This window comes from Nomascus leucogenys, chromosome 12 (assembly GCF_006542625.1).
Source record: "Nomascus leucogenys isolate Asia chromosome 12, Asia_NLE_v1, whole genome shotgun sequence".
NCBI classification, from domain to species: Eukaryota; Metazoa; Chordata; class Mammalia; order Primates; family Hylobatidae; genus Nomascus; species Nomascus leucogenys.
Genome location: NC_044392.1, coordinates 88,430,849 through 88,454,716, shown reverse-complemented (window position 1 = coordinate 88,454,716; position 23,868 = coordinate 88,430,849). Strand labels below are relative to the sequence as shown.

The 23,868-nt window shown below is 34.6% G+C and overlaps 1 protein-coding gene across 1 annotated transcript in view; it reads right to left on the bottom strand.

Moving 5' to 3' along the window:
• COL24A1 (collagen type XXIV alpha 1 chain) overlaps positions 1 to 23,868 on the bottom strand; it is a 400,658-nt gene that overhangs the window by 88,593 nt on the left and 288,197 nt on the right. The window contains exons 39-44 of the mRNA XM_030823656.1: positions 15,169 to 15,222; positions 13,136 to 13,243; positions 7,845 to 7,898; positions 7,572 to 7,625; positions 6,728 to 6,784; positions 4,079 to 4,132 (exon numbers count right to left, since the gene is read on the bottom strand). Of these exons, the coding sequence (XP_030679516.1) occupies positions 4,079 to 4,132; positions 6,728 to 6,784; positions 7,572 to 7,625; positions 7,845 to 7,898; positions 13,136 to 13,243; positions 15,169 to 15,222 (381 nt within the window). The remainder of the gene's footprint in view (positions 1 to 4,078; positions 4,133 to 6,727; positions 6,785 to 7,571; positions 7,626 to 7,844; positions 7,899 to 13,135; positions 13,244 to 15,168; positions 15,223 to 23,868) is intronic.

The window sequence follows — 23,868 nt, the reverse complement described above, 5'->3', positions numbered from 1 at the left end:
TGTCCAATAGCTATTTAGATATGTATGTCTGATGCTAAGGAGTAAAGGCCAAGTTGGGATTTAGTTATTTCATTGTGTGTAAAAATTCTATGACCATTCCCAACCCCCCCTCCCCCACCCACGGCAAAAAGAACTTTGAGATGCAACATAATTTATTCAAAGTATTTCTGGGACTTCATCTCTCCTAAGTTTAGCTTGAGTTAATCTTGGCTATTTATGTTTCCATTTATACCTTTAAAAAGTGGCCGTTGCCAGGATAATACGTTTATTCCCTCCATGTCCTCTGGCTCTCAAGTGTCAAATAAATTTATCTTGATCTATGTGATGTATAGTTTTAGTTTGCAGGATGACAGCTATAATTGTTTTTCCTTTTATGAAATAACATGAAATAGCTCTACATATTTTATAGCTAAAATTCACTATGTCTATTTTTATACTGATTAAGTGTTCTTATTCTCCATGCTTTTTATATATATATATGATGTCCATGGGGGCAGAGATTGTGTCTGGGATGTCCAGTGTAATATCCACAGCCCCTAGCTCTTCTCCTGGCCCATGGCAGACACTCAAATACAAGCTTAATGACCAGAGACACATTTTTTTTTTTTTTTTTTTTAGATGGAGTCTTGCTCTGTTGCCAGGCTGGAGTGCAGTGGCGTGATCTTGGCTCACTGCAACCTCTGCCTCTGCTTCCCGGGTTCAAGTGATTCTCCTGTCTCAGCCTCCTGAGTAGCTGGGACTACAGGCATGTGCCATCATACCCAGACAATTTTTTGTATTTTAGTAGAGATGGGGTTTCACCATGTTGGGCAGGATGGTCTCGATCTCCTGACCTCGTGATCTGCCCACCTTGGCCTCCCAAAGTGCTGGGATTACAGGTGTGAGCCACCGTACCCAGCCCAGAGACACAGTTTTTAGAAATGTTATCATACATAACACATAAAGTGTGTCAGTACAACTAAGTATTCTCTAATAATAATGAGCAGGACCCTTGACTTTGGTCAAAGATGTTTGTGACTATAAACATGTTTTTTAAAAGCCAGGTGATTATTCAGTCATAAAGACAATAAAATGTTGATCTATTTTATAACATGGATGAACTTTTAAAACGTTGTGCTAAATGAAAGAAGCCAGACACAAAAGGCTATATGTTGTATAATTCTATTTATATGAAATATCCAGAATACACAAATCCAGAGACAAAAAGAAAAAGGTTTCCAGGGGCTTGGGGGAATAGGGAGTGACTGCCTAATGGGTATGGGGCTTCCTTTTGGAAGTGTTGAAAATGTTTGGAACTAGACAATGGTAATGGTTGCATATGACGGTGTTCAAGACACACTACCCCAAAATATGGCATCTCGGAATATTGAATATTTTAAGCTGAAGCAATCTGAGGAATGGCACGTGCAGAAAGGACTTTCTTACCTTCCTTTGATGCAGGTCATAAGACACATGTGAGAGGTGCCCTCCCTATACCTGGAGGAAAGGAGCATCCTTATCTCCAAAAACGAAGGGACACAGAGAATAATCTGAATGAACAGTCCTTGCTAAGTTTTCCCCAGTTTACTAATCTTAACGCATACCTTTGGCCTATCACATTCTTCTAAGACTTCCTCATCAAACCTAGCATAAAAGCATTCAGGTTTAACTGTTTCTTTGGAGCTTTATTTCTTTATGAAGGCTCCCATGTTACGTATGACTTATATGAAATTAATCTGTATGCTTTTCTCTTGTTAATCTGCCTTTTGTTACAGGGTCCCCAGCCAAGAATTCAGAAGAGTAGAAGAAAAGATATTTTTCCTCCCCTGCCCACAACAATGTGAATGTACTAAATGTCACTGAATTGTAAAGTTTAAAATGGTTAAAATGGTAAATTTTATGTTACATGTATTTTATCCTAATAAAGAAGCTTGGTGATAATGCTAACCATCAGTTTAGCAGAGTGAAATCATAGCATATACAATATCCATATAGAAAAACAAACATTTTAAAATATCACCTGAAGCTATAATAAGATAACCTAATTCTAAATAAAGCATGGTTCCTCTGTATAAGTCAAACTTGTGCTAGGAGAAAACTTGGCAAGGGAGAAAGGTGGATATTTCATGATTCTGAGCTAAGCAATAAAAGTAGCATGGTTGTCTGGCACAAGATGGCTAACTGTTTAGCATAGAATCATCAATAAATAAAATGATCCCTAAAGCCTAAGGACTTAGGAAGAAATAAGACAGAAAGGAAGACATGAATCAAACTAGTTTATACAACATCTACAGTTGAAAACTTAATCAGGGGTATACAAGGAAGGCAAAGGAGAAGTAGATTAGACAGTGAACCTAGGGAAAAGTGAATGACTGATTGTCCAGAAAACACCGGCAGGGCTTTTCTTTGGCTAGCCAAGTGAGAAGATTCTTGTCTCCTTTCAAGCGAATAGTTAACTGCTCATTTGCTGGTAAATATACTGATTTAGCTAATGAATGTTCTATAGTTGGTAGAGGCCAAAATGAGATACTGCAAGAACCTGGTTTTCCCGAGACTGTGTGAAGAAGTCATGCACAGAAAAAGCTGAGGAACTTTAAGAGGCTTCTCAAATTATGCTGGAAGCAGTTGGGTTGGCTTCTCAATTCAGAGAAAAGTAATTTCAAATAAATCCACTCAATTCCTTGGGTTAGGAAACACTCGTAGATACAAATGTTATGTAAATTGGAAACAGAACACATATAACCTGCTAAAAGTGTTTCTTTGAAAACAGAAAAAAATGGTAATCACAACAATTTCACAAACATTTAGAACTATTCTCAACATCTGCTTCAAAGAGAGTTTTAGGGAATGAAAGTTAATTTTTCAGATTCCTCTGGCTTGAGAAAAATCAACTTATTAATGATACTTATCTATCTATCATCTTGTCCATTTAGTTCAGGTAATATAATTCTGCATTTCAGACATGACCACAGAAATTTCATCTTGACAGAGATGTATCAGACTGATTAACCCATCAACTAATTATTAAAAGCTTATTATCTATATACAGGGATTAGAACTAGACATTGCACAAGAAAGAAAGAAGACATATGCCAAGTGGGGGAGCTAAGACACCTACACATTAAAAATAATTAGCAAAATTAGCAAAAAAGAATAGCAACAGAAGATGGTAAAATGTTTGTGTTGAATGACTTAAATAAATAATATTATTACAAGACTACAGGAGAGAGCAAGATTACCATTAGTGGGTCAGGGGAAAAGGGAATTTGAGTAAAATTATAAAGGACTTATGTAAGCAAAGATTACATAATATTATAGGCAAATAGAGAATGCTGTGAGCAAAGGAATAAGACAGGAACTATAGGGAGACAGGAGACAACCTCTAACTCTGTAAAGCAACTGACAATGTAAATAGAGAGGGAAGAGATATAAGGCAGGAATACAGAACATCCTCAAAACAAATGTGATTCTAAAAAATGACACTGAATACGTTCTACACACAGTCTAATTTTACCTAAGTTGGTCATATAATATCCCTCTCAGGAATGGAAGAGGGTAAGAATTGACTGAAGCCTTGAGAATATAAAGGTATTTAGCCACCTACTTGACACCTCTTTATTGAATTCCTACTATATACCAGGAACTTTGTGTTCTAGAAATTGGGGGTATATTGATGAAAACGAGAGACAAGATTTTATTCTCATGGATCCTACATTTTGGTGGGGGAAGACAAACAATAAACAAAGAAATAAATATATTTAAAAGGTGACAAGATAATATAGCATAAAATGTCATGAAGGAAATCGAGTATTATGGTCCAGAGTGATTGTTGTAGATCTATTTTAGATAGGGCAGTTAGAGAAGGCCTCTCAGGAGGTAACATTTCAGTTGAGATCTGAATGATGAGAAAAAGCAGAAGTAAGAAAAGACAAAGATAATTCCAGGAAGGAGGAACAGAAAGTAGAAAGACGTTTCTTCTAGGATTAAAAACATAAGACATTACTAATTATCTCAATAATGCTTATTTTTACTCAAAATGGAACAGAAACACAGAGAATCCTATTTAAATTCAGAAGTCAGGGGTATAACTCGCAATTACCTTATATCCCTCTGCTCCAGGCTCTCCTCTTTCTCCTTGTTCCCCCACTGGACCCTACAGAGACCACACACAAAACAATCAGTTTTACAGCTGGATCAAAGTATATGAGAATGCAGGTGATAAGATTAGTGTTGTTTGTTCTTTTGTCAAAAATATAAAACCAAATATATGATTTGTTTAGTTCCATTAATTTCAAAATGTTGAATTTCAATGATACCAAGAACAACATCAAAATACACCAACTAGTGAATTATATAAAGAGAATCTCATAATGATTCTACTAGGAAAAATATTGAAAAATGCAGCCCAATTAAAAATATGAATATTTTCACCACGTGTGGTGGCTCACACCTGTAGTCCCAGCACTTTGGGAGGCTGAGGCAGGAGGATCCCTTGAGCCCAGGAGTTCGAGACCAGCCTGGGCAATAAAGTGAGACCCTGTCTCTACAAATAATTTAAAAATTAGCCAGGCATGGTGGTATGTGACTATAGTCCCAGCTACTTGGGAGCTGAAGCAGGGGGATCACTTGAGCCCAGGAGGTCGAGGCTGCAGTGAGTCATGTTTGCACCACTGCTCTCCAGCCTGGGCAACAGAGTGAGACCCTGTCTCAAACAACAACAGCAACGGCAACAGCAACAGCAACAACAAAACAACAAAATGTTTCAATTAGTACAGTATGTTATAAATGATGCCTAAATAACTTACTTTTTTACTAAATGTTAAAATGATTGAAAAAGATTTAAGCAGGACAGTTCAGTACATAATTCCATTAATTACAAAAGATTATATTTAAGTGATCTTTTAAAAGCGATTTAAATAGTAAATCCTACTTTACCATTCTTCATGAGAAAGTCTACTGTTGGCTGGGTGTGGTAGCTCATGCCTGTAATCCCAGCACTTTGGGAGGCTGAGATAGGAGGATCGCTTGAGCTCAAGGGTTTGAGACCAGCCTAGGCAACAGAGTGAGACCCTGTCTCTAAAAAAAATTAAAAAATAATAAATAAAAATTAGCTGGCCCTGGTGGCACGAGCCTGCAGTCCCAGCTACTTGGGAGGTGGGAGGATCACTTAGCCCAGGTGTTTGAGGCTGCAGTGAGCCAGCACTCCAGCCTGGGCAACAGAGGGAGACACATTCTCAGAATAAAAGTCTATTGTGAAATGTTTAATTCTCAAGACATAAATTAACCTAAAAAAATTACACTTATTAATTTTAATCCCTAAGCCAAAAATTATCTAATAAACTCAGACTTACTTTTCCTGAACATTTCTAATAGAAAATCTTTAATGTAATAAGTCATCAAATTATCTACTATAAAATGAAATAGAAATATCTGGGTACCTACCCACTGGGACCTACCATCTGAACAAAAACTTAAATTGAAATTAATTGGAAAAGCATAGGGTTTATTATAGAGCATTAATTGACAAATTTTAATTTACTCTTATGTGGACAAAAGTAAGAGACATAATGTCGACACTATAATCTCTGACTCTGCTTTAATTATTTAGAATCTTTGTGGTTTAAGCTTCATGCCTGTCCCGTGTCTACTGGATAAAACTACTATTGTTATACTAGTCTTTTAATATATTTATTACATTTTAGGTGACATTCTTTGATCCTAGCATACCTAAATCTGGGAAAAACAACCACTACTATACTCCTTTTGCCAAGTTTTTTCCATTTGCTTTAAGATTTTTACATTATTTCCATATATTTCCCTCTCTTAGTGGTTTAGAGAGACTAGAATATTATTTGATAAAGAAACTTACATATTACTTTAGATACCTATATACTTATTGCCTCTATATGAGATGGCTTGATTTAATTAGAAAAATTAGAATCTTTCTTGTCTATTTCTAAAACAAAGTATAACTTTCAACCATCTCCAAAGAGCCAGGTCAAAATATCAGGAGTGACTATTTCTGATCCTTGTGTCTTAAGATTGTTTTACTCTATATAATACTATGTGAGAAATGGAAAATACAGCCAATTATATGATATTTATTTCTATGAACTAAAAATTTTCATTTAATCCATTTAATTTACATATGGTCTTTAGACATTGCTTTAGTCAAACAGGAACACAGAGACAGTTATTCAGATAAAGCCATAATAGCTACTTTTTAGAAACCATGGGTATAGTTAACCCTTAAAATGTTTAATAAGAAGGCTATACATCAGTAATCTTTAAAGGTTATTGGTTCTAATAACTCGTTAGAGGGGTTTTGAAATCACTTGGCAACTGTGTGTAAACTGCTATAAGAAGTATATAGATAAGATTTTTTTAATATTTAGAAATAAATCTGAATGTGATAATTACAGAAATATGTATCCTAAAATGTCTAGAGTGTATAAGTTTTCTGACAATCTTTGTAAAAGTTGTTATCATGCCTTCAATGCAGAAAGTTAGATTTGGGAAGTCACTATATTAAGCCTATATATTATGCTAAAATATGACCTGCATATTTTTCATATTAAAGACTTTAATATCATTTAAATTTTGTGACCATAAATATCACCCTCCTATTAAACCATGTTATAAAACTAACAAAAGAGAACTCCTTGAAAAGATTTAACTGGTGTTGTGAATCTATTATATAATTGTATTTTATCTTGAATAATCAGAATTATTTCAGAAAAAGACCTACTGGTTCACCTCGAGGCCCAGGTGGTCCTAGGACTGTGCTATCTTCTCCTGGGTAGCCCTAAAATGAAATAATGATTTATAAACAAAACTCAATAAATAAAATAAACATCAAAAATACACAACCTATTATTTTTAAGTACATTAGAAAATGCAGTCTGATGTTATCTTTTTTAAGTGGAAAACTTTGATGTAAGAAACTAAGCCTATGATATTTTATACAGAGTTATAATTTGTACAGGGTTCTTCTTGGAGGTATCAATCTCCTTTAAACATATAAGAAGCAGCTCAGGAATTTTCTTAAAGTGTCAGGTTTCAATGACATCATAAATTAAGAATACTGCTATAGTTCTTCCTAAATCATCAAAAAATGTTAGTCTTTAATATAAATGAGCCAGGTGCGGTGGTACGCACCTGTCGTGCCTGCTACTTAGGAGCCTGGGGTGGGAGGATTGCTTGCTTGGTTTGAGTCCAACCTGGGCAACAGTCAAGATCACTTGACCCTGACTCTCCTGCCCCAAAGACTCTAATATAAATGTACTATAATTAATCATTTAATCTAGAGCCTTACAATTTCTTTAAATAATTAATTTTACTCTTAGAAAGCTCTACAAATATTTTCACATATATGATTTCAGCTCAGTCTTGAAACAACCCATGGAAGATATTTTAATAATTTATTTAAATTTTAGCTCCTTGATATTATTTTTTTCTTCCAGAATTAGTAAAATTTTCAACTTTAAAAGTGCTTCTTTTATTCCTTGAAAATTTTTCCATGCAGTCTTCCAGGAATAATTCATGAACTCAATGTTTAACTTTAAGATTAAAAAGCCAATATATACACAAACCTTTTCTCCTTTAGGTCCTGGCAATCCAGAGGGTCCTGGTTGACCCTGATGGCCCTACAAAAGGACAAGTAGACATTTATACATGCTCTACCTAGATATTAGATATTGCATTATTCTGAAAGGAAAAACAGGATTCACTGTCTAGGAGGATGAGGCCTAAATATGTTAGAAAGGTTTATCAGAGAGATTTCATCTTAATTTGCATACTTGGGATATCATCTTTAATAAAAATGTTTTCATGTGAATATATTTTTTTCAATTATAAATACTTACCCTGTACCCTGGAATTCCTGGTTCTCCATCAGGTCCCATCAATCCTAAATGTCCCTAAAAATCAAAGTAAATATTAGTGAGAGAGAGAAAGTAAAGAATTGTTTAAATCATTAGACTTGTACTCCTATTGTTTAAATTGTTACCTTTAGATTTTTCATGGTTGAAATTTACCTAGTTTGAAATAGGAAAGCAAAAAATAACCCCCCAACTTTTGTCTATTTTTTTTTCTGAAACACGAAAGTTCCGCAACAAATGTCTTTTTGGTTTACTTCTGATATAAACATCCTTAATCATATTAAAAAAATAGTTTCAGTTGTCAGAATCCTGCTGGTCCCTAACGAATTATTGGAAGTGTGGTTTACATCTGTCAAAGTTTGTGCCAGATGTGGGTCACTGAATATTAGAGAGTGCAACCTGGGAGTTTTTGACATTGTCACTACGGGATCCAGAACTCCATACTCATTGTTAGTTTCAGATGCTTTGATGAATATGGTTTTAGTCCTGGTCAAAGTTATTAAAAGGGAAATGGTTGACAACTTACATATAATAGTTACCCTATGATTACTCTTATTATCAATATTTTATAGATGGTGAAACCATGTAAGTCAAAGACTGATCAGCAAATGCCCTTAGCCTACTGAATAGATTGCTCAGACAATTGAACAAGTAAAAAAAAAAAAAAAACCTGAAAAAGTCCTATATTTCATATTAGCAAAAAGATTCCATATTGACTCTCCTATTTGAGTCTCAAAACAAATAGAAGATGAGAAAATTAAGGCACAGAATAGGTATGTGACTTGCCAAATATCATACTGGAACTAAGTCTCTTGATTCTGCATATATAGTATTTCCCATTTAATCATACTGCTTCACTATATTTAATGATTTCTTTAAAGTCCCAGCTCTAAAAATGTTCACTTTGCAACTATTAACCATTGATCAGTAAATTTAGACTCATTCAGATAAGAACAAGTTTCAGTCTAAAAAAGGAATTGCACAAAATTAATTTTAACACATCAATAAGAATTCAGCCATTACTTAGGTGAATAATCTAAAATAGAATGTAACTACTCAGTATTCATTAGCTCAAGATGGCTGAATGACATATGCTTGTTTCAATAGTTCCATCCAACAAAAAAGAGAGAGAGAAAAGAAAGGTATTTATTTGTAATAACAACACTGGAAAATAAGTAAACATCATCAGTGGACCAAAATTTTGTAATTTGAGACAGAAAATTAGGGCTGAAAATATGCAAAGAAAAAAATTGTTGCAGATGTGCAAGTAGTCTCAAGGAAATTTCAAATGCTGAAATCAAGACACTGAAGGGTCAGGATAGGTTCAGGTGACTAACTGGAGAAAGGAGTCAGGTATTCCTATTCTACTTGTGCTGGGTAACTGATGATAGCATTTGCCTAGAAGATAAGTGAATGAGTGTGGAAACTGTTGCCCAAAAAGCAGGCAATGCTAAAGGCTGCTGCTGACTCCAAGTGACTCTAGAGCCAACATAACAAGAAATAAAATATGCAATTCATAAAGGAAAAAAATGAACCTTAATGTACCTAAAATATATATGCAAAATATTTAACCTCCCAAAAATAAGCGGGGAGATAATATGATGAGCAGATCTCAAAATCTGTTTTCAGAAACCAATGACTCAAATAGCAAGAACAAAAACAGTAAGAAAGCTATAAGGATTTAAGTAGCTTAGCTAACAACATGATTTAACAGAAATACTTAGGACTGTTTATTAGCCCCAAAAAAGGAAAAGAAAGAAAGAAAGAAAAGAAGAGAGAAAAAGGAATCTTTTGACAAAACTTGTGTATAGTAGGCCTCAAAGAAAATTTTAGTAAATTTCCTCAAAGCAGAAATCATATAGGTCACATCCTCTGGCTATAATAAAATGTAATTAAAAATGAGCAATAAAAATTAAAAATCTACTTAAAAAGAAAGATCCTTTAAGATAACTCTTGTTCAGGAGAAAACAAAATCTGAAATTGCAAGCTATTTATAAGTAAATGATGGTAAAAACACCAACATAAAAATATGGGAATATGGCCAAAGTGGTACTCAAAAGGGAACAGGTAGCTTCATAATGCATTTATTAAATAAATTAAATAAATGGGCCAGACATTTAATTCAAGAAGAGATTAATATTAAAGCAGTGAATCAGAAAACCATTTTAAAAAGTTGAGTGAAAAACAAAGTAGACACTTTGAACTGACTAATAAAAGAGCAAAATATTTGGCAAATCTGATCACGGCAAAGAGTAGACATGATAAAACAACATTAGAAACAAGAAGGACATAACCACAGGAAAAAATTAATTATAAGAAAATAGCAATTTCAAGTTTCACTTACTAAATATGAAAATCTAGTTGAAATTGATAATTTTTGAGAAAAAATTTCAAAAATTTATTCTAGAAGATAGAAAATTTGAAAACAAAGCCAAAGATCTACTGCTAATAAAATCACATTCGGCTCAGATTGTTTTAATAGCAAGTTTTATAAAACCTTTGGAGAACAGACACAGTATCTATATTCCATACTGTTACAGAGCACAGAAAAATATGAAAAATTTGCCAACCCATTTTATATGACTTGCTTAACACTTATGCCTAAATCCAATTAATGATAGTATACATTATAAAAAGATGGAATGAAGAACGATGGAATAAAGAAATAGGCCTGCTTTGCTTACAAACACAAATGCAAAACTTTTAAGGTGAACTAAATTCAATAAGCTAAAATAAAACTCTTAAAATGTTAAAAAATGATATCCATTTGCATTAATAATATAATTATATGTAAGTAAGATTTATCCTAGGAACTCATGGTTGATTCAACTTTTGGAAATCTACGAATGAATTTTCTTATATTTACAAACAAAGGAGAGAAAGCATGTGATTATCTAAACAAATGTTGTAAAACGATTTGATAAAATTCAACATCTACTATGGGATTATCTAAACAAATGTTGTAAAAGGATTTGATAAAATTCAACATCTACTCTTGGTCAAAGCTCTCATTTAAGAATGAAAAGAAATTTCTTTAAACAAATAAATGGTATATCTAAAAAACAACTGTAAACAACACTCGACATTATATGCATTAGAAGCATTTTCACTAAAGACAGGCCCACAAGACAAGGTTTTCTTCATCATGACCTCTATTCACTGCTATAGTAGAAGTTCTAATCAATGTAGTAATTCAGAGAAGCAAATAAGGGGAGGCAATATTATTTACCTAAAGAAACCCTGTGAGAATCATCTACATTCGTTAAAGTGGATATAAGATCAAAATATAATAGCACCAACAGCACCACTAAGTTGATGTAACAGAAAAAAGATTATATTAACACTGAGAATCAACTCAAAAGCAAAGTAAAACAAAAAACAAAAATACTAAGAATGAACTTAAGAAAGACTAAAGAACAGAGATAAGGGAAATATTTTATTGATGAATATATAAGAAGGTATGAGTAAATAAAAAGACATATGGTGTTTATAGAAAGATTCAGCATTGAAGGAAATTGAAAGTTCACATGAAAGAGGAAATTATAGCAAGAGCCAAACTTTTTTGTAAAATGAATTATGAAGTATTTGCCCTAACAGAAGGTATCACAATAGTATAGTAAGTAAAATAGTGTGGTATTGACCCAGAAATAGACTACTAGATTCAGAGAATAAAGTAGAATAAAAACAGACTAATGAATATTTGAGAATTCAGTTTATGGTAAGGGAAGCATTTCAGAAAAGCAGAAAACAGACTGACCACTCGATAAATAGAATTGGAACAACTGTCTGTAAGTTTGGAAAAAATAAACTTAGTCTTCTACACCTTATATTAAAAAATACCCACAAAAAAACCAAAAACCTCCATACATCTTAAAGAGTCAAGGTAAAAATAAAGTTATAAAAGTATTAGAAGAATATGGAAGAATATTCTTATATACTTTAGGTAGGGAAGGCATTTCTAATAAAATAAAACACAGAAACTGAAAGGGAAAAGACTGACAAGTTTGACTATATGAAAATTAAAATGATCTATACAGCAAAAGATATACAAAATTAAAGACAAATTGCAGAAAGAAAAGCATTTGTAATATATTTTGTAACATTTAACAAAAATATATTCATATTTTAAGCATATAAGGAGTGATTGCAAATCAATAAGAAAAAGGGGACAATCTAATGTGCAGTATATATGAACAGGCAACTTCCATAAGAAAAAAGTGCAATTGGGAAAGTGTAAATAGAAAGAAAAATACACATTCTTACTTATCAGATTAGCGAACATCAAAAGAAGTAATACGAAATGTTGACGGTGGGAGTGTAAATTTGATGAAATCTCTTGGGAAGGTAGGTTGGGAAGGTGTCAAATTTAAAAATTAGTAACATTATAAAATGTTTTTGTATACAGGTCAAAGACAGAGAAATGCTAGTAATTTAAATAAAAGAAAGTAAGAAAGGCCTAGATCACAGTAAGGAATGGAATACCGAAAATGAGCCTGAGGCAAACTTTCCTCAGACAACAAATGGATTACACAATGATCTCTAAAAAGCCTTAGTGAAAAGTCTAGCACTTGTGACATTTAAACGGAGACTACACTAAATGGAAATATGCATGCATTTTGTAAAAAAGCTTATGAAACAGAAGACTCAATTAGATAATCTTTTAAATATTTTGCATCTCTTCCATGCTGTGACTTTCAGAACAGGTCTAAATACATTCGTAACATAATTTTGCTAATATATGAGTTCATAAGTATCATGCTATACTTGTTCCTAACATCATGCAAAGTTCCTGAGAAAGATTAAAGATAAAATTAGATGTTAGATTTATCACAATTGGTTAGAAAAATAATATCCAGATAAAGCAGGTTTGTTTCCAACCAGAGAAAGAAAATCCATTTCAAGTAAATCTAATTTTCAAAGCCATTTGTCAACGATGACAGCATAGTTTTATACAGATACTAAATCCCAATTTTAAGTGCTGGCCATATAAAATCTCCTAGTTTGGTTAGGAGTTATAATCTTATTTTTTAAAGCCTCATTTCATATTTTATTTCCATTTTCATTTTTTTCTCTTTCCTTTTTCATGTCCAGAAACCACTAAGCCGTTTAAGTACTGTGGAATGCTTACAGTTCTCCACATCCCATGGAGGTAGATTATTTTCAATGGAACTATTGCCTTCTCTGTAAAGCTAATCAAGGGATGAAACTTTAAGGGCATGGATACATTTCTTTCCCATCTACAGTGAGTCAGTCCTGGAAGCAAGTCAAATACTGACCACAGCACCTCTAGCTCCTCTGGCACCCTTAGGACCACTTTTCCCAATTTTTCCAGGAGGACCTCTGCTTCCAACTTCTCCTGTGGGTCCTATTTGTCCTTTATCACCCTGTGGATGACATTATTAAGAGAGAAAAGCAGGAAAAAATTTATACTTAGATTAATTAACTATATCATATTCCTGAATAGCTCCTGAGGATTATCTGGTTAACAGTATCACAGATCACCACTAACAATAATAACATACCATCACTATATAAGTTATTTTAAAAATAAAAGTAATTTTGGAAAAAGATAAAAAAAATTTTTTGACCAAACAAGCAGGGGGTATCTGGTGCTCATGTTGAATCCAAATAACCGTTTTTTACTTTTGAAGTTTGCTATATATGTATGTAAGTATGCATGTATGTATTGTTACTATAAGAAATCATAAGCTCTTCGGAAAGTCTGTTTCTATAGAGAATTTCAATGCAACAAGGTCTGTTCAATACAAAAAGAGCTCCAGTGTGCAGTTCTGAACATTCAGGATCATCACTCATTAGCTTGGAGTATGCCTTGAAAAATCTGTAACATTTTTACATCACTTTACATCTTTCAGAAAACTAATTATCTTCTGCTTTCTATTAGACACACTGACCTTTCTTTTTTGTTGTTTTTTTTGAGACCGAGTCTCACTATATCACCTAGGCTGGAATGCAGTGGCACGATCTCAGTTCACTGCAACCTCTGCCTCCCGGATTCAAGCGATTCTCCTGCCTCAGCCTCCCAAGTAGCTGGGATTACACGCACCCATCACCAAGCCCAGTTAATTTTTGTATTTTTAGTAGAGACAGGGTTTCACCATGTTGGCCAGGCTGGTTTCGATCTCCTGACTTCAAGTGATCCGCCCACCTCGGCCTCCCAAAGTGCTGGGATTACAGGTGTGAGCCACTGCGCCCGGCCAACAAACTGACCTTTCTTTAGCACCAAAATATAGCTGCTCTTAAACAACACTGTGTTATTCTTCATTTTCCTAAGTGAGAACCAACCTGTTGTTATTGATAAACAAGAAGACACAAAGAAAAACTACTGTGAACACAGTTGGACAGGAAATTTTTGGGATTCAGAACAGTTAAGAGGCTTTATTTTATTTTTCCAGGGGTGCAGGTTTTTATTATACAAAGACTTGCACTGTCTCACTATGAATGTTGATTTTAGACATAACACTATATATGAGGAAAGAAACTTCAATATTGGAATTATTTTTAATGGATAAGAATGGCAATTAAATGTTACCTCATTCATTTCTCTTCATTATTTATTACCCCTATCTATTGTCTAAAAATTCTGAGAAAGACTGATTAGGTATATATCAGCAGGAATGCTAGAATTGTATTCTGGAAATCAAAATATGGTATGATTTGAAGTTAATTATAATAAATAATTCTAAACTGTAATAGTCCAATGGGAAAACCATTTCTATGTTTCATCAATATTTGAATGGATTATTGATTCCATATTTATATAAATATACATTTTCTTTATAATGTACTAAAATTCTATAAATACAACCAATTTTTTAGTAAAATATAAAGTAAGCAAATAAAAATATTCTTGATTTGTAGTTCTTCATATATGGAAAAAATAAAATCAACTTAGAAAAACACATTGACAACAAATAATTATAGTTACATTCTCTTCCCTCAAATACTTTATTAAAGTTGTCATTGAAAAGCACAAACGGTATAATATTTTCCTTTTATCTTTCTTCTTGCCCATGGTCTACTAAAAGAATTTTTGGCAAACAAGAGAAAGAAGGAAAAGCCAAGATTTTTTACAAACTACAAAATGGAAAATTTGCCTTCAAATAATCACGATAATAAGTACTCCTAACTGAAATTAAGTATTAATTTATATAAATGTATCTTTTAAAGCAACATTTATAAATCTTTACTACTTTACTATCTAGTCCAAATTAAAAACATTACAGCAGTCTATGGAGCTCTGGGCACATCAGAAGAAAGAAAACCTGCATAAGAAGATGTAAAAAATTACCTTTCTTCCCGGACGACCTCTTTGCCCTGGAATTCCCGCAATTCCTTCAGGTCCCTAAAATATTCAATATAAAAAAGGAAATAAACGGTTAAAGAAAAGATGAGATGGAGTATTTGAATACTTCTGTCAGATACGAGAAGTAAAAATGAGGGTTAGTTTTCACATTATTAGGTTTGTATCATTTAAAAAGAGGTCACAATGACTTAGAGGTGGAGCTGTTATTAGCTACAAAGTTCACACGCACAAACTGGCCAGGAGAGTCTTAATTACACTGTTCATTGTTCTAGGTGGAACATTACTTAGATTCAGTATACCCATTTTAATTAGAGAGAATGGAATTAAAGTTAACCCATGCCTTCTATGTCACAGGCTGTAAAACACGTTTAACAAGAATAAAAAAGTATAAACCCAAAGGCATCCACCTCAGCATTTCTATCAGCTACTGGGAGCTCAGCATCTTGTGGAAAGTACAGGCCTTCTGCCTATCCAATGAAGTCTCCACACACATATGAAAGAAAGTACAGAGTATAAAATACATCTAGTACATGGTCAAGGAAAATTTCAAGGTATCTAGTACGTGGTCAAGGAAAATCTCAACATCTCACTGGAGTAGAAAGAGTTAAAGAGATATTCGTTGATCTGTGAAAAAAAAGAAGGAAATATAGAGAGAAAAAGGAGGTAATCATATAAAACTTAAAAATAATATTTTCATTTCAACTTGCCCTTTGTGTAGCTAAAAGTAGATTAAAAGTTTTCAATATATACTTTTTCTTCTAAAGTAAAAGTGGGGCACCATATGAATTTTCAGGTAAACAATGGTTAGGCTTAAGTGAGTTCCACAGTAAGCCAGGTTGCAAGTTCTAAAATGGCTAATAATTAATCACAACATTCCCTGCATTCGCTGGAAATGAAAATGGAAATCTCAAATTTGTGTCCCAAAAGCTTGGCAAATTGCAAAAATGATGTAGACAAGAAATAACTTGTGGTTTACCACTGTGCTATGTAGGCCCTAGATAAATATTTGTTGAACGAATAAACAGATACCTAAGGAAATGACTCATACCTTATGCTCCTGAGCAAATGCTCTTCTAGCCTCAGAAAATCACTGAATTTAGAGGCCAAAGCTGTTGTGCTCTATTGCTGTAGTTACAGCTGCATCCAGAGGTAGAAATGGTAGTTGCACTGGCCTGAGGACTTCTTTGAAGTTAATGAGGCCTCTCAAAAAGAGGCTGATTCATCTTCATAGAGATTAAAGGTGTGAGCTTTTAAAAGTCAGACTGCTCCCATTTCATATTCTGGCTCTGGCACCTAACACCTATACAGCCATAGGTAGATTATTTAATTTCTAAAGGCCTCAGATTCCTGTTAAATAAAAGAGGTATAAAAGAACCTCTTCAAAGACTAAGAGCAAATAAGAGAATGCATGTAAACTTTAGAAAGGACTAGACTTATGATGAAGAGCTCAAAATATGCTAGTCGTTATTAACTTCTGCTGTTTATTAAAAGTGTATTACACAATATTTAAGTACATGTAAAGATGTTAAAAGGTACAATGAAAGCCCATTTACCTACCATCTACTTTAAGAAATAGAACCAATATATGTGTATGTCTATGTGTGTGTGTGTATATATATATATCTACATATATATATACATATAATTGAAGCCCCACATTAAACATATACTTTTCCAAACTCATCACCCTTTTTCCCTACTCAGGCGCAATCATTGTCTTGAATTTTATTGTTCCTACACATTTCTTAATAATTTTACTCCATTTGTATCCCCAAGCAATATGTATTTTGTATCTTTAAAAATTTTTAAAAAGCAGTATCATACTTTATGTGTTCTCCTGAAACTTCTTTTTAACACATTTTTGTTTTGAAATTACTGTGTCTTTAATTCATTTACTTAAAAAAATGCTGCAGGATTCCATGTTATTATCAAACCACAACTTAAGTATTTTTCCCGTTGGTTAATGTTTTGGTGGCTTTCTTTTGCTATTACAGACAATGCTGGAATAAACACCCTGTACTTGTCTCTATGTGCTCATGTCAAGAGTTTTTATAGGATATATACTCTGGAATTGAATTGCTGGGGTGTAGGATATATGCATCTTCAAGCATATCAGATATTGCCAAATTGTTCTCCAAAGTGATTTTGCCAGTTTACATCCTCAATGGCAATGTTTAAGAGTTCCACTTACTCCATATTTCCTATAATGCTTGATCGTATGAGACTTAAAATGGGTGCAGAATGATGTTATCATTTCAATTTATGTTATTGGTTATTATGCAAAAAAAAGAATAGCTACTCATAAAGTTATCGGACATCTATATCTCTATGTGAATTTCTGGTTCCTATCTTGTGCCCATTATTCTACTGGGCTGTCCTTATTGAGTTACATGTGTATGTTTTTATACATACTTATATTTTGCTCATTCCATATATCATAAATCTCTTCTAGCCTGTATCTTATTTTCTCACCTTATTTATTATGACTTTGGAATAACACAAGTTTGCAATTTTAATGCAGTCAAAGTCATCAATATTTTCTTTCTATTTCTTTTAGTGCTTTGTCTTAAGAAATCTTTACTGCTTCCCCTTTCCTTATAAGGTCAGAAAACATTAACTTAAATGTTCTCCCAAGAGTTTTAAGATTTTGATTTTAACAGTTAAGGCTTTAATCAAATTGGAATTTAATTTTGCGGGGTGTGTGTTTGTGTGTGTGCACGCACGTGCGCATTTGTGTGAGGGAGAGTATTATTTTTTTCCATTTGGATAACCAATTGTACTAGTACCATTTATTAAATAGTTCATTTCCTTATAGATCTGTAGTGCATAATCAATTTATCAAAAATCAAGTTTCAAAATATACTTATATCTGATTCTACGTTATCTTCAATTTCCATTGGTTTGTTTACTTGTGAATGAGTATGACACTAACTTAATTACTCTAGCTTCAATAATAAGTTATATCAGATAGGTCAAGTTCTCTCTTCCACCTCCTCCAAATGGATCACATTTATTGATTTACATATGTTGAACCAATCTTGCATCCCAGGAATAAAGCCTACTTGATCATGATGGAGTAGCTTTTTGATCTGCTGCTAAATTCAGTTTGCTAGTATTTTGTTATCGATTCTTGCATCTATGTTCAACAGGGATATTGACCTGAAGTCTTCTTTTTTTGTTGTTGTATATCAGAATGATGCTGGCCTCATAAAACGAATAAGGGAGGAATCCCTCCTACTCAATTTTTTGGAATGGTTTCAGTAGGATTGGTACCAGCTTTCTTTATATCTCTGGTAGAATACGGCTGTCAATCTGGTCCTGGGCTTTTTCTCGTTCGTAGGTTTTTAAGTTACTGATTCAATTTCAGAACTCATTATTGGTCTGTTCAGGGTTTCAGTTTCTTCCTGGTTCAATCTTGGGAGTTGTATATTTACAGGAATTTATGAATTTCTTCTAGGTTTTCTGGTTTGTGTGCAGAGAGGTGTTCATAACAGTCTCTGAGGGTTTTTTGTATTTCCGTGGTATTGATGGTAACATCCCCTTTGTCATTTCTGAATGTGTTTATTTGTATTATCTCCCTGTTTTTCTTTATTAGTCTAGCTAGTGGTCTATAAATCTTATTTATTCTTTCAATAAACGAAGTTTTGGTTTTGTTGATCTTTTGTATGTTTTATTCTCATCTCCATTTTGTTCAGTTCAGCTCTGATTTTGGTTATTTCAGCTTTTGGGTTTGTTTTGCTCCTGTTTTTCTAGCTCTCTAGGTGTGATGTTATGCTGTTAATTAGATATTTTTCTAAATTTTTAATGTAGGTATTTAGTGCTGTAAACTTTCCTCTTTACACTGCTTTAGCTATATCCCAGAGATTCTTGTATGTTGTATCATTGTTTTCATTAGTTTCAAATAATTTCTTGATTTCTGCTTTAATTTCATTGTTTACCCAAAAGTCTTTCAGGAGCAGACTGATTAACTTCCATTTAATGGTATGGTTTTGAGAGATTTGTATTCTAATGAGTCCTAAATTATATCACCTGTTCTCACTCCATCACTGACCTTCTGATTACCCTACCTAATGATAGCTCTTTGCATTTCTATCTGGTATCTTAAACTTTATGCGTCCAAAACCAAAGTCTCTAAATCCCTCCTCCTAACCCTAAACTTCTTTCCTCCTACTCTTCCCCAGCTCCACTGTAATGAGGCAAAATTAGAAAATTAGTAAAATGGTTTTCTTTCTTGCCTCTTTGAATATGAGGACTTTGCCAGTTCAGACTCAGGTGTCTGTATGCTCAAAGGCTGAATGCTTCAAAATAATATTTTTCTATTTTCCTTGTTTCCAACTTTTAACATTTCATGAGTTGAGTCTGGAGCACCTAGCACACAAAGCTGTCCTGTGATAGAGAAGGCACTTTCCACGTATTATTATAAGGCTTTTACTAGATGATAGAAGGATGAGGATATGACATAGGGGAAGTAAAGAGAAGCACAGAGGTTTTGTTTGTCTGTTTGTTTTGGCTCCAGGAGAACGTGGGAAGGCAAAGGAGGAGAGAGAGACATATTTTCCTTTTTCTGGGTTTTGTCAGAGAGAGATCTTTGTTCCCAACTACTCATTTGGAATTTGGAGAGGTATCTTCCGTAGATATCACCTGGTGGGTAGCCTTGTCAATATGGTTACTCAACAAAGTCAAAATGAGGAAGACCATATGGTTAAATTTTCCTGAGCTACTCTTCGATTCCTATATGATGTAGATGGCAACTCAGAAACAGCTAGGAAGTTTGTGGTGAGGTGATCACTACTTTAGGAATATATAGCTCTACAATAAGGGCTGAAGAGCTGGTTTCTATTGAATAAGGACCACAGCAGACCTCAGAAACATCTATAGAAATTAGTGGGACCTGATGTGAGACCAGTGCAGCAAGGGAACCCTCTTCTCCTAAAAAAAAAAAAAAAAAAAAAAAAAAAAAAAAAAAAAAAAAAAAAAGACAAAGAAAAAAATGAAAATTACTAGATGCAAACATCATCACCAGAAACCATCAGGGTAGGCAGTGAGGGAAGATTACCCTGTCCCAATTAGCACGAATAACACCTGCATCAATATCCAAGGCATCCTCATCCTTGCAATCACAAGACACACAGACTCAATGTTGGAAAGCAGTAAAAGAGAGAGGTCAAGGACTGATACACTTGAGAGACTAAGCATCTTGACAGTCTGAGCACCTGACGAAACTACTACTTTATATGATTAGATTAAGTTTAAGCATTCAACTGAATCAGATTTTAAATTTTCTCTTTGCCTGCTGCCATCCCACCCCACCCCACTGCATTCCACTAATCAGTAAGTAGGAGCTTGTGAGGAAAACCAGATGAGCCAGAAATAAAGAAGTTACATATTTGCACATCTGTAAGTACAAATTTGTTGCTCTGTTACACATTTAATGGCATGATTATCCACTCAGTTGCTCAGGCTAAAATCTAGGGTTTATTATTTATTACTTTATCTCATCTTCTCAACATCTAAACCAGGAGCAAATTCAGTCAGCTATGCCTCTAAAATATATCTTGAATCTGATCATTATTCACTATCACTGTGTTTTCTCATTCCAAGCCACCATCATTTTTCATCTAGACTACTGCCAAAGCTTTATAAGTGGTTTGGTCCACTTTTAACCCCATAGCTCACTTCTTCACAATAGCCCAAATAATCACTAACAATTTTAATCATACCCTTCTCCCTGTTCAAGACCTTCCAAATGACTGTCCATTGCAATGAGAATAATCACCAAACCTCTTATCATGATCTATAATACCCTATGATCTGGCTCCTATCATTTCTCTGATATCATGTTTTCCAGTTATTTACTATAATCTAGATACAGGGCTCTTTTTCAGTTTTTTCTTTTCTCTTTTTCAAACCCCTTCTATCTTAGGGCCTTTGCATTAGATATTCCCTCTATTTAGAAATCTCTTTTCCTCAGATAATCACATAGGTGGCTTTCTCTATGCTTAGATGCCTGGCTCAATGCAGCCTCAGGTAGTACTTCTGTGACCACTCTAAATAGGTAACCCTTTTACCTAGTCACTTCACATCCCAATAACATATTTTCTCCTTATTTTCTCCCTCCCCCCCCTTCCTTCCTTCCTTCCTTCCTTCCTTCCTTCCTTCCTTCCTTCTTCCCTCCCTCCCTCCTCCCCTTCCTTTCTTTCCTTCTTTCCCTTTCCTTTCCTTTCCCTTCCTTTCTTTCCTTCCCTTCCTTCCCCTCCCCTCCCCTCCCCTCCCCTCCCTTCTCCCCTCCTTCCCTTCCCTTTCCTTTCTCTTCTTTTGAGACAGTCTTGCTCTGTCACCTAGGCTGGAGTGCAGTGGCATGATCATGGCTCACTGCAGCCCCAACCTTCCAGCAATCTCAAGCAGATCCTCCCACCCCAAGTAGCTGGGACCACAGGTGTAAGCCACCACATCCAGCAAATTTTACGAAATTTTCGGTAGAAATGGGGGTTTCTTTATGTTGCCCAGGCTGGTCTTGAACTCCATGGCTCAAGTGGTCTTCCCGTCTCAGCCTCCCAAATGCTGGGATTATAGGCATGAATCACTGCACTCAATCTTTATTTCCTTCACAGCACTTATCACTACCAGAATTATCACTCATGTTGAAATTGTCTTCCCACATTAGAATATAAATTCCTATAAATTTCATGACAGCATGAACCTTGTCAGTTTTGTTCACTGCTGTAACATTAACATTCATAATTGTGCCTGGCTTAATAAATATTTAATGAATGAATAAACGAATGATAGAATGTATGCCCAAAGTTGAAAATAATTAGCCCTAATCAGACAGTAAGGTAGTCTATTAGGTATTCACTTGTAAGAAAATAACATTTTAAAGAACATGCATTGCCAGGTGCGGTGGCTCACGCTTGTAATCCCAGCACTTTGGGAGGCCGAGGCGGGCGGATCACAAGGTCAGGAGATCGAGACCACGGTGAAACCCTGTCTCTACTAAAAATACAAAAAAATTAGCCGGGCGTGGTGGCGGGCGCCTGTAGTCCCAGCTACTCGGAGAGGCTGAGGCAGGAGAATGGCGTGAACCCGGGAGGCGGAGCTTGCAGTGAGCCGAGATTGCGCCACTGCACTCCAGCCTGGGCGACAGAGCGAGACTCCGTCTCAAAAAAAAAAAAAAAAAAGAACGTGCATTAAATGTTGAAAGTAAAACCAAGGTTTGTGAGTGAAAGGCAAAGTATAGTGAGAGATTTTCATAATATTTTTTAGCTTCTAGGGAACAGAACATATGAATCCATTAGGAATTTTTTGCACAGTAAACTTCTACACATATTTAAAGAACCCATTATATGTCAGAAAAGGGGTTGCGTTATTCTATATTGTATTTTCTTGTTATTATAATCAGAAAGGTACCCCCTGGTTATTGTTTAGTATTTTTCTCTTCAAGGATATGTTGTTGTTATATTTTTTTAGGAGGAAAGTGTAAATTTCCACTGCTAGTAGGCTGGTTTATTTTAGTGCTTTTCCTGAAATGTGTTAAGTAATATTTTGCTCCAAAATGCTGGCTTTTAAAAGTTAACATTGCCCACTGCAACCCATTTGTGTATCTAGAGGTTTGCAGGGCACACAGGAAAAATAGCAATTTTTTTACAATGTGCATGTTAAAATGGATTTATTCAATAATTACAGAAAGAAGAATGCTATTTTTTTGGTGTGTGCCTATAGTCCCAGCTATTTGGGAGGCTGAGGCAGGAGAATTCCTTGGGTCCAGGAGTTTAAGTCCAGCCTGGGCAACATAGCAAGACTGCATCTCTTTAAAAATGCTATTTTATACAATTTATATATATCATTTATCTATGTCATGTTGATTGAGAATAGTCAACTTGGTGTTGCTTACTAATAAAATAGAGGAACCAGTTGGGATTCCCTATTTTAGACTTGGTGAAAGTAGCTATTTTGTCTCAGAAGTATCACATCATATCTATTTTTTAAAACAGATTTATTGAGGAATAATTAACATTTACATATGTGATAGTCAGATGATACTATATATTCATACATGATATCCACGTATCATGTATGTGAATTATGTGCCCATTTAATGTGTACAGTTAGATGATTTTTAGTATATTCACATAGTTGTGTAACCATCACCAAAATCAATTTTAGAACATTTTCGTCACTCCCCCCCAAAATCTCATTATCATAAGAAGTCACTCCCCATTTCTTTCCAACCCCTCTAGCCCTAGGCAACCACTAATGCACTTTCTGTTTGTATAGATTTGCCTATTTAGGACATTTCATATAAAAGTACAATATGTGGGCCAGGCGCAGTGGCTCACGCCTGTAATCCCAGCAGTTTGGGAGGCAGAGGCGGGCAGATCACGAGGTCAGGAGATTGAGACCAACCTGGCTAACAGGGTGAAATCCCATCTCTACTAAAAATACAAAAAATTAGCCAGGCATGGTGGTGGGCGCCTGTAGTTCCAGCTACTCGGGAGGCTGAGGCAGGAGAATGGTGTGAACCTGGCAGATGGAGCTTGCAGTGAGCCAAGATTGTGCCACTGCACTCCAGCCTGGGCGACAGAGCAAGACTCTGTCTCAAAAACAAAAACAAACAAACAAAAAACAATTCAATATGTGGTTTCTAGTGAATTGTTTCTTTCATTTAGCATAATGTTTTCGAGGTTA